The sequence below is a fragment of the Scheffersomyces spartinae genome, assembly GCF_019049425.1.
Source record: "Scheffersomyces spartinae strain ARV_011 chromosome Unknown scaffold_11, whole genome shotgun sequence".
In the NCBI taxonomy this organism is placed as follows: domain Eukaryota; kingdom Fungi; phylum Ascomycota; class Pichiomycetes; order Serinales; family Debaryomycetaceae; genus Lizanozyma; species Lizanozyma spartinae.
This window is the reverse complement of record NW_025065058.1, coordinates 393,341-409,602: the sequence shown is the minus strand read 5'-3', so window position 1 is coordinate 409,602 and position 16,262 is coordinate 393,341. Positions and strand designations below refer to the sequence as shown.

Here is a 16,262-nt window from a genome sequence, read left to right as displayed (position 1 = left end):
ATGGCCAACCCCATATATAATGCACACCGTATTTTAGTTAGTTGTCTCTATTTGATATACCACAAGTCAATTAACCATACAAGTAAAATCATAACATACACCACGATTTATGGCAGACTTATTGAACGCGGAGAATTTGGATCCTTTAGTGGAGACAGCTTCTGATCTCGTGGACCAAATAAAGAAGAACGAGACTCTAATAGCCAAGTTGGTAGAAACTGTGGATACTTTCAGAACGGAAGCAGATTCAGACACTGAACCACTTAATTGTGGCACCACAGCAGATGTTGATTTGGTTCACCGTCACTTGGTGAACAAATACCCGGAGTTCAATGAAAAAGGTCATGATATCCATAAAAATGTGACACGTCAGATAAACGGATGCAGCACTGATAACAACTGTGATAGTGTTGCAGCTGACATTATCATATTGGAAAAGATGATTAACTCTCGTAAACAACGTAATGCAGCACTTTGTGAGGTGCTTGATAAATATGATAAGTTTCTTCATACTGAATGTGTTCCAAAGTTGACTCAACTTCTACGCAATGATAGTACCGAGGATGCCACTCGGGTAGAGACGGCTATGCATCAGAAACATCAGTTAACTCAACAGAACCTTTGGCCCCTCTACCAGGAATACATCAAAATGATGGGTACACTCGGGGAAGCGGAAGCCGCTTTGGGACAGGTCAATATACTTAATGATGGTACGTTTCTAAATGCAATTACATTGGATCGAATAGCCACATTGGAATCTGTTGATCATCGTTAAATATGATAAGCAAGGCCATTTATTTATAATACATATATTAATAGTGAGCGAGTGGGGGGTTTCTAAGAGAGCAAGTTACGGATAGATTGCCTCTTTTCAATGACCCTATTAGTAGTAGTAGTAGCAGTTCCAACATTATCAACATCAACATCAACGTCAATGTTGTTGCTGCCGTTATTATTATTACTATTGGTATTATTACTATCTTCATTCGTCTTGGTTATGTTGTTGCCTTCTTCTTTATGAACTTCACCGTGCTTCACCCCTTCACACTTGATCTCAATGCCTTTAATAGTTCCATTTTCTTGACTGGTTCCATCGACTACCATGTCGTCGTCTCCAGATTGGACGGGTTTAGAAGTGGTACCTGTTATAGTATTACCAGGGTTAGCATTACCATTGGTAGTACTACTGGTTCCATTGAGCACTCCACTGAGCCAGTTTTTGCTAGACCGAATAGGTGGTATGTGTAAGGGAGAAAAGCTAGTGGCCACAGGAGGAAGCACAACTCCGGTACCAGGACCAGGAGTTCCAAAAGCAGTAGCAACTGAGCCAATATTCTCTTTATTCTCAACACTTAGACTGGAAGCTGGTTGTTGCTTCACTTGATGGAACAGTTGATGAAAAAGCGGAGACAACGGAGATATTATACTGGAACGAGCATAGGCAGCAGAGAACGATGATGTTGGGGGTGCAGACTTTAATCCATGGACTTCATCTTGATGCATATGTGAAGTAGAAACCGATGAGGGTACTTGCAATGAAGACGACATCGAAGACGGAGTAGGAGTTGTAAGGGCTGAAGAAGTTGTGACTGGAGTTTTGGTAGTATCTGCTAACGAAGGGGCAGAAGCCATGAACGAATACCGTAACTCCAAAGGTCTAGGTCTTCGTTTAGGTCTAAATTCACTGGTGGGAAGCTTTAAAGTCTCCGAAGATTGCGACAGGGGTAGTGGAGGTGAACCTGCTGCTGTTATTCCGTTGCTATTGTTATTACTGTTAGCATTAGAGGAAATTGAAGCAGGTGAAGAATCACTTGTGGAAGAAGTGGAACCCAGCACGTGATTTGTAGGTGTAGGTACAACAGCGGTTGGAGCTGAGGCCAAGTTACCAAACAAAGGTATGGTGGCAGGTAGAGGTGCCGAAGGGAGAGGTGGTGGAACCCCATACGACATATGAGGATAGAAATGCAGAGGGGCAACATATTGAGACTGAGGATAGTAGGGCTGCTGAATATGGTATTGATAAATTTGATGGTTTGGATTGTTATTGTTTGGAGGAGCATGGTTTTGCTGAAGATGTTGTTGATTATTATGCTGTGAATCTTGAAGAGTTAAAGGCTCTTCAAGTTGCCCGTGTTGATTAGTATTCATACTTTGATCATTTTGTTGGTACAGCAGACCGTTGACATTTGTTGGTGATAGTATTGTGCCTAGAGAATTGGGTATATGGATTGGTTGGCGATGAAGTTGTGGAGGGAGAGTTGGTGCCAGGTCGACCATTTCTGCAGACGAGGCTGAAAGCGAAGCAGGCGCAGAAGATACAGAAGTTGACATTCCTATTCTTCCTGCCGGCGCTGCACCTGCTGGAGGAGGGGGCGGAGGAGGAGGGGCAGATTCCAGTTCTGGAGATGACTGTTCGTTTTTGATTTCAGGTATATGTGCCACTGCAATCATGGTCTCGTATGCGTGGACCGTTTGTTTATGCTGCCTTAGGTTATCAAGTCTGCTAAAGTTCTTTGAGCAGTGTGGACATGTGAAGGGTCTTTCACCTGTGTGTTTTCGTTTATGTCTCGCCAAATGTTCCGATCTGGTAAACAGCATATTACAATCTGGATACCCAGTACATTGAAAAACACGTCCCTTTGAAGCTCTTTTAGATCGAGGACGAGTGGAAGACAACTTGTCACTGGAGGACTCCAGCGCGAGGAACAGCAGTGACAGTGGCAGCGACGGCGAAGACCGGACAGACATGGCAGTGTTATTGGGTGTGATTATGGTGGTTGTGGTTGTACCTCCGTTTGAATCTTTAAGGTCGACTGAAGTTTGTAAATGGGTTATTGGCTCTATGGATATACTAGGCCGTAATATTTTTGTTGGCATAGATTAGTTCGCCAAAGCGTGTGGGGGTTACCTAATACACTCCAAGGAGGGAAAGGCAGACACTCTTGTGAGCAGATCCGATTAATAGTAAACGGTCGTGGTACGGTTGGAGCTTTCGTTCCAACAATCTAAGACTGTCAAGTGCAGCTATGAAAAAACGATTACAAATATGAGCGCCCCACGCGATTTGACGTGGAGGATTATTCGATGAAGTGGAATAAGAATTTTTTGTAAAGGATGAAAGGTAGTAAGTCCCAAGTGGGAGGAAGACAACCAGATAGAGAGTGAGATAAGTTTGGGGAAATACTGAGTAGGTTACCCGGTCGCTAATTTATTCTGTCTGATTTGTGTGTCGGTTGAGAAAAAGTATCAGACATTTGAAGCTGAGAACGGTATATGCACATATAAAAGGACACATTTTTTTCTACTTTCGGCGGCTTGGGTTGGGAATGGTACAGATTGTTACCAGAATGAGATCGATCAGAATGTACTGATGAACTGACGAAGAACCTCGGGACATCAGTTGCTTCGTATTTGAAAGGAGCACTAGCGTACTTCTTTCAGCGTCGATCCACGTCATCGTTTGTTTTTAGACAGTATCTGACACAACCCGTAATCGTCGGCTACAATATTGTTCCTGAATAAAGATTTACGCACACAATTGTTTATTGAAAGTGGGATCTTATTGAAGATGATGAATTGTGTCTGAAGCTTAAACCATGGAGTGTATGACACGATATTATTATTGTCATTCGTATGTTGTGATTCTACAAATGGCGTGTCGCGCACATCATTTTTACCCCTGATGCTTTGCAGTGGAACGATCACAGGGACATAGGGGTGCCAGGGGGATAAAGGTATTTTTTCTCTAATTCTAGAAGTTGAGTAACCGCAAGGGTTGTGAGAGCACAAGAATAAGAAGAGAGAACAAAGAACGTCATGCGGAACGGGGTACATCTAATGGGACGAATTACTGGGCATATCATTTGACATATACGACTGAGTGATTCATTGATGGATTTCTATGTCCGATATAACATTAACAGCATGTCCTATTGATCAACAGACTGTATATGAGACTCGACCCCAAGACGGGATGGACCTTGCCTGGATATTGCTCTCCCAGGATGACTCTAATGCGAATCTGCTGGCCACAACGATCATACGCGCATTTATTCTTAAAATTTTTTTGAAATGGGTGGTAGTAAGGTAGTGAGTTTGTTGCCGTTCGTAAATGTCAAAATTTGAATCTAATCTTCGGTATAGAAATTCCACCATTAATCGACTACAAGTGACATGAATTAGGCCCAAAAATTTACCGTGACAACCACAAATTCTCGTTACCTACTACCGTTTGTTCCTCACATCACTGAATGAATGTCAGGAGCCCCTGACTTTAGAGGGGGCGATGGGGCCGGAGATCTCGGACATGCTCTTTTTTATTGTTGCACAATTCATGTCAACCCGTTCTATTTCACCGCGCTTGTTTTGGGCCGGGGACACTTTATTATATGTCAGCGGCAGGTATAACCGGTACTACGAAAAGAAAATAAAATGCAAGGGGAAAGGATCCCCCAGCTCGGACTTTGTAGACCGCGCACGCAAGGGCCCAGACTCTTCAAAGTCTCCACTTTCCAGTACCTACTAAGCAATATTTTTGTCTGTGCCACAGAGTATCAACCCATTTGATGGAAATGACAGACAGACAGACAAACAGACATCCAATAATCTTGTTAGTCCATTCCATACCATTCCATGTTCAGTAAGACTAAAAATATAGGACATTCAATCGATGAAATAATCGGATGACCTTGCCATACGCCATCAGCCCTCATCAGGAAGTATGCCCTTTACGTTGTGTCAGATCTCAAACCTGACACATTTTCGAGCTGTGATTCGAAGGTTGCACGCTATTGTTTTTCAACCTGAAAATATCCCACATCCGACATTTGAGGCTTTATTACCCAGTTAGGGAACTTATGGCAAAGGTAACCCAGACTTTGCCAAAACTTAGCTAATAAAGCTTAACTTATACTAAACAGACTTTATTCCAAAGAAGCACAAGTAACATTAAAGTCCATGGATGTTACTGAGTGACAATTTCATTGGATGTCAATTACGAACTGGAGTAAATTCCGTCTTGCAGGAGACGGAGAAAAGACAGATTAAAACCAAAATTGCAATTTCACCAGGTTAGGTTCAATCACCGTAAACAACGTGAGAACTCCCAAGAAAAAAAAAGATCTCAATCTTAAAAAGATGACGACAAGGCAAAGCGGTTAAGCCATGATATACGATAAAAAATTCTATTAAAAGCTGGTAGAAAAGGAAGAGGCAGGGATGCTATTTTTTCATTTAAACTTCGTTAATTAAGCATTCTATATTTCTTTGCATTAAGTAAAAAGTCTGCATATAACCAACAGGATTGCTTGTAAATAATAGCAATAATGTCACAAGTCCTCAGTGAAGTTAATCTTAATTCTGGGTTTTGTGTCATGAAAGAGGGAAAGAAGACTCTTGTTAAAACTAGGTACTTACATAATAATAATAATGATACTAATACTCAAACTAGACAACACCGGAGCAGGATAGATTTACGACAAAATATGTCTCCCCCAAATGCAATAATAACAATATCTAACAACACCTCAGAGGTGCCACTGACTCTGTGTTGATGGAAATATCAATTGTTTCTGTTCCTGCAGTGTCTTGAGCTTGATTATCAACTCCATTTTCATCTGATGATCCACTCAAATTTTGGGCTATACGTTTGAATAACTGTTTAATGTTATGGTTGGCCTTTGTTGAAGTCTCCACAAAAAATGCACCTCCAACCCGAGAACACAATGCTTCTGCCTCTTCACTGGTCACTTGTCTCTTGTTGCTCAAGTCTGATTTTGTCCCCACCACCACTACCAAAACTTCGTCACCTCTTTCTAATCGTACATCACTGATCCATTTGTCTAGATTGGCAAACGACCGTTTGTTGGAAATGTCGTAGCATACCACCGCCACATGTGAGTCTCTGATATAGCTTGGAATCAACAGCCGAAACCTCTCTTGGCCAGCGGTATCCCAAAGCTGCAACCTGATGGTTTGGTTATCTTCCAAATAAACTGTTTTCAGAAGGAAATCTATACCGATTGTAGCAGCATATTGTTCGTCAAAAGTATCATACATGAATCGGGTGATCAACGATGTCTTACCAACACTTTGATCCCCAAGAAACACAATCTTATACTTCCTAAGCTTTCCTTTGGTATCAGACATATTTATGGAGTGTAATAAAAGTATTACTTTCTGTCAGCTATCAATCTGTACTCAGTTTAGTCTGTCTGTCCGAATTATCCTCTAATAATCCCTCGAGATAAACCAAATTATCGTGACCTATATGCGATATAACCCCTAAACAGTAAAGTATCCCGCTATAAGCTCTCCAGCAATCTTCTTCTATTTTTGACAGCCAACAAGCAAAGAAAACATGGAGTGTAGACGCCGCTTTTGGTATTTGAATGTCACATTTTCCCTTGACAATATGAATGATTACATAAGCCATTACGAAATCATAAAGGAAGCCTTTTACTCTACCGTAATTCTTTTAAGAACCCATTTAGTCAGTGTTAACACAGTCAAATTCCGTACTTTTATCTTCCTTAGACTTTTATTAGATCGGATATCATACACTGACTTTATCAAACCTTAAATGGTCCTAAACGGTATATAGTAATTTCTCACACAAGTTGGACTGTCTGTACCAAAGTTAACAAGTGAGTCGACTGAAAAATTAACTGGTTCACGTTATAGTGGTACTTATCTTTTGTCACCGGTGTTACACTCCACTCCACTATGGACGAGACCGAACTCAACGCTATCAGAAGTGCTCGACTTGCGGAACTCCAGAAACAGGCTCTGGGATCAAGAGCTGCTACTACCAATGCTAGCACAGGTTCTGGAGGAGCCTCTAGTGAATCACCAAGTGCATCACTATCCAATACAGTGGCCCAGTTGTTGGAACCTCAAGCTAGAGAAAGACTAGGCAGAGTGCGTCAAGTGCGCCCAGACCGTGTGGAACAGATCGAACAGTACTTATACAAAATATACTCTATGGGCCAACTTCAAGGGAGGGTATCAGAGAACGAAGTAGTTCGTTTGTTAGAGAGTATGAGAGATGAGAAGCCTGGAGTCAAGATTGTTTATAATAGACGTCATAATGAAGATAGTGACTCTGATTATGAATAAGCATCAACAACCCACAGAGTATGAAGACATGGAGAAGTTTATAATATAACCTTGTCATATCAAGTTGCAGCTGACTTATTATAACTGACTTATTACTGCTGAATTGATCCAGCTGCCTTATTGCAACTGCATCATTGAATCTAGCTTAGAAATAGTACCTTTGCTATTACACTCCTCTTAATATAATGGCTCAACGATATATAATTCAAGCTTACACTAGTCACGTGACTAAGATCTTCCTGCATACATATTTAAACTAGTAAACAAACAAACATGACCAACCACCATCTCTACAAGGTCATCCTCCATACTCATCCTCCATACACCTCCATCTTCTTCTTCTACAGCAATGGGTCATATAAGAGTGGCCGTGCGGTGTCGCGGCCGCACAACACGAGAGAAGAAAGAGTGCTCGCCCGTGGTGGTGGAAATGGCTGATGGTGATTACAACAACAACGCGGGAAACACCACCACCAATGAGGCCTATGTTACTATGAATACCAATTCAATAGGACACGGCAAGACTTATATAGTGGATCAGACCTTTGGACCTGAGGCAGATCAACAAACCATTTTTGAAAATGTGGCCGTCCCTATGTTTGAAGACTTCTATCGTAGGAACATCAATGCTACCATCTTTGCTTATGGTCAAACTGGAACTGGGAAGACTTATACCATGTGTGGACCAGCAGGATCTGTACCCGAGCAACAATCTGAATCTGGGATTATTCCTCGACTTATCAGACTACTCTTTGAGAATCTAAAGACATCTCCACCAAAAGATCATTCAGTCACAGTGTCATACCTTGAGATTTATAATGAAATGCTTACAGATCTTCTTCTGGATGAAAATGTTCCTTCTACTACTAATATGAAAAGATCTGCAACACAAATGCCATTACGAATAGTCGAGGATAAACAATCTCGTTCAATTAGAGTGGTCAATTTGACTGAAAAGGTAGTTGTTGATTCTGAAGGTGCTATACAATCATTGCTACAAGGATTACGACGTCGGAAAACCGCTTCTACAAAGCTTAATGACCACTCATCTCGGTCACACACAATATTTACTATGGTTCTCCAACGTAAGGACCCCAATAGTGACTATTTTATTACCAACAAGTTAAATTTAGTTGATTTAGCAGGCTCAGAAAATATCAATAAATCCGGAGTTGATTCAGCTCGCGCTAAGGAAGCCGGGAATATCAATCAAAGTCTTTTAGCACTTGGAAGAGTCATAAACAGTTTAGCATCTGCAAATGGTTCTGATAATATTAATCCTGTACCAATAATATCTGCATCTGCATCATCTCATATTCCATATAGAGAGTCCAAATTAACACGAATACTTCAGGATTCATTAGGGGGTCATACACTGACAGCTTTGATTGCAACTATTTCACCTGCATTGGCTAATTCAAATGAGACCTCACTGACATTAGACTATGCTAGCAGAGCGAAAAATATTCAAAATTTACCACAATCAACATCAGAATCTGACATAGTGCTTAAGACTTATCTTGTGAGGGAACTATGTGATACAATTAGCCGATTAGAAGCTGATCTTAGGGCTACTAGAAGAAAAAATGGGATATTCCTAGATGAGGCCAATTTTGAGTCCATGAAGAAGGAAATACAAGAACTTAAGATACAATTGAAAGAAGCATCCACTGAACGTAGCAGGCTATTGTTAAAACATCAGCGTGAGATGAATACATTAACGAATGAAAGAGAGAAACTCAATAGTCAAGCTCAAGTACTTCGATCCGAGCTTGATATTTCATCAAAGGAAATAGCTCAACTTAAAGCACAAATAAACCTGATTAAGCAAGAAAGGAATGCTGATAAGATGTTAATACAAGATATAAAAAAGGATTTGGAGTTGGCTAGAAGTTCGTATAAGAAGGAACTCGAAAGTTCATCACATTTAGCACATAAGGCAATTGATTCCTTAATCAAAGCAGTTGTTAGTGAATCAGAACAAAAATCCGATATGGAAAGATCAATGATTAATACGTTGACCACATTCAAGAACGTATCATTGAAAGAAATCGATAGAGCTCAAGAAAACAATCATAAGATCTTAGAACTGGTATTGCTACGTATGAACACACGGTTAAGTGGAGAAGTCGATAATGCCACAACTAACATCAAGAACCAAGGCAGTACGTTTCATACTTATATTCAAAAGCAGTTTCTTCAACAACCTCCAAGCATGGACAATAAGGAAATAATTGAACGATTACTAGAGAATGTTCAAGAGCAGATCATTGAGAATCTCAATCAATTTAAATCTGAAATTTATGCCTCGAACGAGAACATTCAATCACAAATGAAGGCATATCATGAACAAGAACGGGAAGAGGTTTCTCATAGGGTAGATACATTTACAAAGAGTTCAACTTCAGAGGTAGTTTCCATAAAGAAACAAGCTCAAAAGTCGATCCTCCTACCGCATGAAGCATTTAATGAGTTTGATGATTCCATGAATTCTTTAAGACAAGAGACATCAAAGTTGGGTTGGAACTCCAAAGCCAATGAGGAGAATTCCACTACAATAATCTCAGATTCACAAATAGCATTAAAGGCTCTCAGAAAGCATATCAATAATGAAGAAGATGTAATACAGTCACCTTCAAAGTCCAAGATTATAACTTCACCGTTAAAGCTTCCACCTCCAAAAACACCCCAACAACAATCATCATCATCACCGAAACACAATTTACTTAAACGCAGCTTGATACCCCAACTTTCAAAGGGTTCGGGTAAGAAACGCAAGGTGCTACAGGAAGTTGAGAATTTTTAATTAATAGAATAACAAGATTAATATATTAATTGTGTATGCAAGTATAAGGTACAGCTTTATATGGAGACAAACATGGTAGCACCAGTAGTATTAGTAGCACACACGGTTGGTAGCGCACAAGTATGTATGGTGCTATTTGAAACGTAGTAGTATAATAGTAACAAAGTATCTCTCCCGATATTCAATGCCACCACAATGATATTTATAAGATGGCAGATACTACTATTTGGTATTGGGATATGGTCGATAATGGCTGGATCGGTGTACGGGTCTCTTTCCACCAACAGTTCGTGGTTAGGGATTCTCATGGATATTACTACGGGGGATAAACTTATCATAACTTACATATGGATAATCACCTCATGTTTAATGATTGATTTGATTATTGTATGGATTCTTTTCGGCACCCTAACGTCATACGAGATTGAGTTATGTACTGAAAGAATGACCAATTACTTGATTTCCTTCTTTATACTGACCACCAGTTCTTACAGTGAGGGCAACACCATTTTAATGGTGATCTTCACCAACATTACCTTCAGTTGTCGTTTCATACACGTCATATTGGACAACCGGACAGATCTCTTTACCACGAGGATCTTGAATAATCTTCACGAGTACACGTCACGTAAGCAGGTGGCGTTGGCCTTTGTGGTGAACCCCAACTTTTGGATCTCAGTGTTGTTGACGGCATTTGAGTACGTAGCAGGGGCGGTGTTGTTGTACGACATTGACGAGTATCAGAAACTCACCCTCATTACTTTTGGATTCCACTTTGTGCTTATGACGATTCTGTCACTGGCCAAAGTCGCCAAGTTGCTTGTCATGTTGCATGAGACTACGTGGTACTACACGCCGTCTCGGAACACTGAGGACCAGGACTTTGAGCTGGATGGCGTAAATGCTGAAGCTGAAGTTGATGATGAAAATGAAGCTGAAGTTGATGATGAAAATGAAGCTGAAGTTGATGATGAAAATGATGAGCTAATCTGGGAAGCCAAAACTTACTATGTTAAGGGGATCAAGATCACTGCTTCTTTCTTAGAACTCATGGCAAACTGTCGTATGATGTATTTATTGTACGTGTTCACCAAAGAGTTCCCCTTGACGTGCTTAGGAGGAATCTTTTTCTCGTTAAAGGCAATATTAAAGGAGATTATCCATTTACGGAAATACATTATAGCAGCCAATGCCTTGGAAACGTCCATACAAAATGCTTCGAAAGAAGACTTGGCTCAAGGCGATAACTCTTGTATTGTCTGCTTTGAAATAATGTTTTCAGTGGAAGAGTACGACAGGAAACACTCTCATAAACCATTGACCAAACGAAGATACCCCAAGAAATTATTGTGTGGCCATATTCTTCACATGGGCTGTTTGAAACAATGGCTAGAACGTTCAGATAGTTGTCCCATGTGTCGTAGGAAAGTCATGATAGGAGAAGCTGTTGATACTACTGCTTCACCACCACCCCAAGCTCAAGCTCAAGCTCAAGCTCAACCAGTGGAACGACCAATGGCTCCTCAACCCACACAACAAGAACCAGAGACAAACAATTCGAATGAAATAGTCACTATCACGACGACTCCTCCAGACCCAGAAAGTATACCGAACCTGGCAGTCGATGATAAAACTATCTTGTTGACCTCCACAAGAACTTCTCCCGTTGATCCTTTGGTTGTCAGGGTAAATCTGAATCTGTTTCTACCCAAGCATTGGATGGCACTCCCCTTAAGAAGATTAAATGGGACAACGACTACTACATATGAAATCCAGGGAACCTCCGGAGCTTTCCTTCAGACCAATGGTGATGAAAATAACGATCCTTAACGTTAGTCAATTTTGTTCTATTTTATTATATTCTAGTATATGCTGCCATATGCGGATTCATTCAAAATCAAAGTCAAACTCCAATTCATTCAGTTGCTTGTCGTCATCCACAGAGACTCCATTATCATTATTCTTTCTCATGAAGTCGTCGTCGTCTTCAGCATCGTCTTCAATGTCACTCCAACCGTCATATGGGACTGGTTCTGATAGCGGAGTCTGTTCCTTTTCAGTTCTTGCCAGTCCATTTTCTTCCGACTCACTATCAGAGTCTGATGAGATATCACCCCAACCATCAGAGTTATCCTTGGTATCGGAATTATCAGACTTTTGATCAGGCTCTTCACCGTCATCAGACTCTTCTCCAGTCGACCTTTCAGAATTTTGTTTACTCTTTTGATCATCGGAGATGTGCTTTAATAAGGTCTCAGTCTGTGCCTGGAACCATTGTGGCGGAACCTCAAACTCAAATTCCATGCATTTATCGACCAATTGCTCCATTGAAGATACCAAAAGAAGTACGTCATTACGTACATGGGAATCACGTGACGAATGGTACTCATTAACTAATTCCACAGCTTCATAAAGGTGTAGGATGACTTTCAAGAAATAAAACATTCCATCTGCATTGTATGGGGGTTCTAGAAGAAGCTCATCGACCTTTTCCTTCAATGTTTTATATTCTCCATCGATTAAAAGCTGCCATAGGAACCCCGTCACGTAAAGTGGTGTATGAGTCTTGGATCCTGATCTCCATACGGGAGCAGAGATGTTTCTGGGGAGTCTTAATGACTCTGAATCTGATGATGGCTGATAATTATAAAGGATAAGAAATGAACTCAACCATTCATAGAACATCCGGTGTTTCGAAAGTTGTGTCTTATCATCACCATCATTATCATTATCATTATCATTGAACTTTCTTAGAAGGATCTCAATCCCCACCGGCCAAAGAGACCGTAAATCTACTTTGGGGATTCGAATCAATAAACAAAAGAGTTTATAGGCCGAGTCCCAATTTCCCCTAAGTACATTCAAATGAACAAGAGTCTTGATATTGTCGATGTTATGGTTCATGACATTGATTCGTGAGTTGTCACAGAATCCAAGGGTTTCATTAGACGTTGGAAGGATTTCAAACCCTTTAGTTTTGATGAGAAAATTGGTCCTTGTCCAGTATTGTAGACCACTGTTATGCATAGGAACGACTTTATCATCATCATCATCATCATCATCATCATCATCATCATCATCATCATCATCATCATCAACAGTATCATCAATAGTACCTTGATCAATAATATCATCACCACCAGTACTTAGTAGCTCATCATTGCGCTTCCCTCGTTTATGCCATGTTTCATATGTCTCTTCAGGATATATTTTCTTTTGCAACCCACGACGTACTTGGTGTCGAATTTGCTCAACGGTTCGTTTGGCCGCCTTATGTTTCAGCTGTTGTAGTCGTTTGATTGTTCTGTCTTCCACATATCGGTCCAATAGTCGTTGGAGTCGCTTGTTTTTCCGGTGCACATTCGAAGCATTGGAGTCGACATCCACGCGTTCAAACATCAACCCATAGACGCGTCTGTCTGTATAACTAGCACTGCTGCAATGCAACACTAAGATCGTATACATGCTACATTTAACTTTTAACTGCTACTGCGATGAATAACCAGCGCTACCAAAAGTACATTCCTGCACAGTGGAATACATAAATGTATATGGTTCTGTCTAACAGTTACTTTTATTACATGTCATAATTGCTTGTGTATTAGGTCGACGCCTGTTATCATCAAATAAATAAACTATATACAAAAGGAGTCGACGAAATTACTTATAAATGTAGATCAGCGAGCTATTCACTTAGAAACCCATACCAGGCATACCACCCATACCACCCATACCTGGAGGAGGAGCGCCACCAGCAGGACCCTTAGGTTCAGGAGAATCCACAATGGCACATTCAGTAGTAGCCAACAATGAAGCCACAGAGGAGGCATCGACTAACCCATTCTTGACAACCTTAAAAGGATCAATGATACCAGCAGCAATCATGTCTGTGAATTCACCTTTAGAGGAGTCGTAACCAATGTTGAAAGAAGGTTCATCATAGATCTTGCCCACAATAACAGCACCTTCTTCACCGGCGTTTTCAATAATTCTTCTGGCTGGTTTGGAAATGGCAGATTTGATGATATCAACACCCAACTTTTGGTCAAAGTTGGCAGTCTTGATGTTATCCAAAGTTCTACTGGCTTTAATCAAAGCAGTACCTCCACCAGGTAAAATACCTTCTTGAACAGCAGCTCTGGTAGCGTTTAAGGCATCTTCATAACGATCCTTCTTTTCACCAACTTCAACTTCAGAAGCACCACCAACCTTGACAACAGCAACACCACCAGATAACTTGGCCAATCTTTCTTGTAACTTTTCCTTTTCATAATCAGAAGTGGCGGCATCGTCAATAACAGTTCTGATTTGTTCACATCTGGATTGAATGTTTTCCTTTGCACCCTCACCGTTCAAAACTACAGTGTCTTCCTTGGTGATGGATATAGAACCAGCCTTACCCAACAATTCAACAGTGGCATTTTCTGGCTTCAAGTCCAATTCTTCAGTGAAAACAGTACCACCAGTTAAAATGGCAATATCACCTAAAGTGTTCTTTCTGTTGTCACCAAAACCTGGAGCCTTGACAGCACAAACTTGAACTTGACCTCTTAACTTGTTCAAAATACAAGCAGCCAAAGCTTCACCATCAATATCTTCAGCCAAAATCAACAATGGTCTTCTTTGTTGGTTGGAGATTTCCAAGGAGGGTAAGATGTCTTGGATAGTAGAGATCTTCTTTTCACTCAATAAAACCAATGGGTTTTCAAATTCAACCTTACCAGATTTGGTGTCAGTGATAAAATAAGGAGAAATGTAACCTCTGTCGAATCTCATACCTTCGGTGACTTCCAATTCATCTTCCAAAGTTTTACCTTCCTTAACGGTAATGACACCTTCCTTACCAACCTTTTCCATGGCCAGAGCCAACAAGTTACCAATGTGAGTGTCACCGTTAGCAGAAATAGTGGCCACTTGGGCGATTTCTTCAGAGGTGGTAATATCCTTTTTGTTTTGTTGTAAGAATTCAACCACAGCTTCAACAGCAGCTTGAGAACCTCTTCTCAAATCCATAGGGTTACAACCTGCAGCCACGTTCTTGACAGATTCAGTGAAGATGGATCTACCTAAAACAGTGGCAGAAGTAGTACCATCACCAGCAGATTCGTTGGTTTTAGAAGCAACTTCTTGTAACAACTTGGCACCCAAATCTTCAAACTTATCTTCCAAAGTAATAGCACGAGCAACAGTGACACCATCCTTGGTGATCTTTGGAGCACCAAAGGATTGCTCGATCAAAACATTTCTACCCTTTGGACCCAAAGTAACTGACACAGCATCGGCCAAAGTGTTAACACCTTTTAAAAGGGCTGCTCTACCTTCAACACCAAACTTTAACTGCTTATGAGAGTAATGACGCACCAACTGCTTCAAGGAACTACGGCTGCTGTTTCTCAACATCTTTGTTTTTGTTTCTATCAATCAATTAACTTGGATTTGGCCTATCAATTGCCTCCTATGGTTGTTTATATGATTGAAGTAAGAAGAGAGTTTCTTTATACCTTTTTTTTTTTCACCCCAGAATTAGTTCCGGAGTTGGACGGCTTGAAAAATTTTCGATTCGAGAAGTTTCGACAGGGTTGGTTGAACCAAGAACCTGGTGACTCTTAGACCGCAGAACTGTTTGAAGGGAAGAACTGTTTGAAGGAGGAGGATATACAGACTTTGGGAAGAGTTTAAATCATCAGTATTCTATATTAAATCTTTGGTTAATGGGTTTACACTAGCAATATGAGCTTGAGGTAGAGCGTGAATCACCTCATCGGGAATCGAACACGGGATATATCGGCACTACCATTCGAACGTGCCCCGGAAATTTTAGTCGCCTAACTAGTATCCTATCCGGGTTTGATCGGAGGTAACCCCGAGAATAGTACTCTACAAAAACGGTCGCAACAATTTAGGTGCCACACTAGTAATAGCAACAACAAACAACAATAAGCGCCCATATTATGGTACTATTTCGTAGGCCAAGGTATTGTTATGGACAAAGATTATCTTGGGCGAATTGCTGCCATTACTAAAGAGGTGTATGGCGACATATCAATGACGTTCCACGGTGACTACAATGATTAATGTCGTTCTGCCATTGCTACGATTGCATTCTGATCTCGTCGAATGTATGTGGGATTATTTGCCACCGATGTTATGAACGTGTTGATAATTTAAACTTGCTCAAGTTAAACGTCTTAGTGCATTGGTGGTAAAAGTTTTGCCACCATAGTCTGACCGTAAACCAACACGTTTGCGATAGGCGTGTCTATTGTTTGATGTTTGATATTTTTCATTTCCGCCGTGCTATCGCCGTCTGTGATAACACCGTTTGAAGGTCAGCAACAAT

At 40.7% G+C, this 16,262-nt stretch overlaps 8 protein-coding genes across 8 annotated transcripts; 4 read left to right on the top strand and 4 right to left on the bottom strand.

Moving 5' to 3' along the window:
- Positions 1–109: 109 nt before the first annotated feature.
- KQ657_000698 (uncharacterized protein) lies at positions 110–775 on the top strand (the record flags this gene model as incomplete). Its single annotated transcript, XM_043191530.1, has 1 exon — positions 110–775. The coding sequence occupies one exon, from the start codon at positions 110–112 to the stop codon at positions 773–775; it is 666 nt and encodes a 221-aa protein (XP_043049173.1).
- A 62-nt stretch (positions 776–837) lies between these two features.
- On the bottom strand, positions 838–2,186 carry BCR1 (transcription factor BCR1; the record flags this gene model as incomplete). The annotated part of the gene is made up of 2 exons (XM_043191529.1): positions 838–2,001; positions 2,151–2,186. The coding sequence occupies 2 exons, from the start codon at positions 2,184–2,186 to the stop codon at positions 838–840; spliced, it is 1,200 nt and encodes a 399-aa protein (XP_043049172.1).
- A 3,328-nt stretch (positions 2,187–5,514) lies between these two features.
- Positions 5,515–6,147, bottom strand: RYH1 (Rab family GTPase; the record flags this gene model as incomplete). Its single annotated transcript, XM_043191528.1, has 1 exon — positions 5,515–6,147. The coding sequence occupies one exon, from the start codon at positions 6,145–6,147 to the stop codon at positions 5,515–5,517; it is 633 nt and encodes a 210-aa protein (XP_043049171.1).
- Positions 6,148–6,723: 576 nt separating this feature from the next.
- On the top strand, positions 6,724–7,116 carry KQ657_000695 (uncharacterized protein; the record flags this gene model as incomplete). The annotated part of the gene is made up of 1 exon (XM_043191527.1): positions 6,724–7,116. The coding sequence occupies one exon, from the start codon at positions 6,724–6,726 to the stop codon at positions 7,114–7,116; it is 393 nt and encodes a 130-aa protein (XP_043049170.1).
- A 349-nt stretch (positions 7,117–7,465) lies between these two features.
- On the top strand, positions 7,466–9,922 carry KIP1 (Kip1p; the record flags this gene model as incomplete). The annotated part of the gene is made up of 1 exon (XM_043191526.1): positions 7,466–9,922. The coding sequence occupies one exon, from the start codon at positions 7,466–7,468 to the stop codon at positions 9,920–9,922; it is 2,457 nt and encodes an 818-aa protein (XP_043049169.1).
- A 122-nt stretch (positions 9,923–10,044) lies between these two features.
- HRD1 (E3 ubiquitin-protein ligase) lies at positions 10,045–11,752 on the top strand (the record flags this gene model as incomplete). Its single annotated transcript, XM_043191525.1, has 2 exons — positions 10,045–10,051; positions 10,503–11,752. 2 exons carry the CDS (start codon positions 10,045–10,047, stop codon positions 11,750–11,752), a joined length of 1,257 nt encoding a protein of 418 aa, XP_043049168.1.
- A 57-nt stretch (positions 11,753–11,809) lies between these two features.
- RRN11 (Rrn11p) lies at positions 11,810–13,329 on the bottom strand (the record flags this gene model as incomplete). The annotated part of the gene is made up of 2 exons (XM_043191524.1): positions 11,810–13,230; positions 13,326–13,329. The coding sequence occupies 2 exons, from the start codon at positions 13,327–13,329 to the stop codon at positions 11,810–11,812; spliced, it is 1,425 nt and encodes a 474-aa protein (XP_043049167.1).
- Positions 13,330–13,615: 286 nt separating this feature from the next.
- HSP60 (chaperone ATPase) lies at positions 13,616–15,322 on the bottom strand (the record flags this gene model as incomplete). Its single annotated transcript, XM_043191523.1, has 1 exon — positions 13,616–15,322. One exon carries the CDS (start codon positions 15,320–15,322, stop codon positions 13,616–13,618), a length of 1,707 nt encoding a protein of 568 aa, XP_043049166.1.
- Between the last annotated feature and the right edge of the window lie 940 nt (positions 15,323–16,262).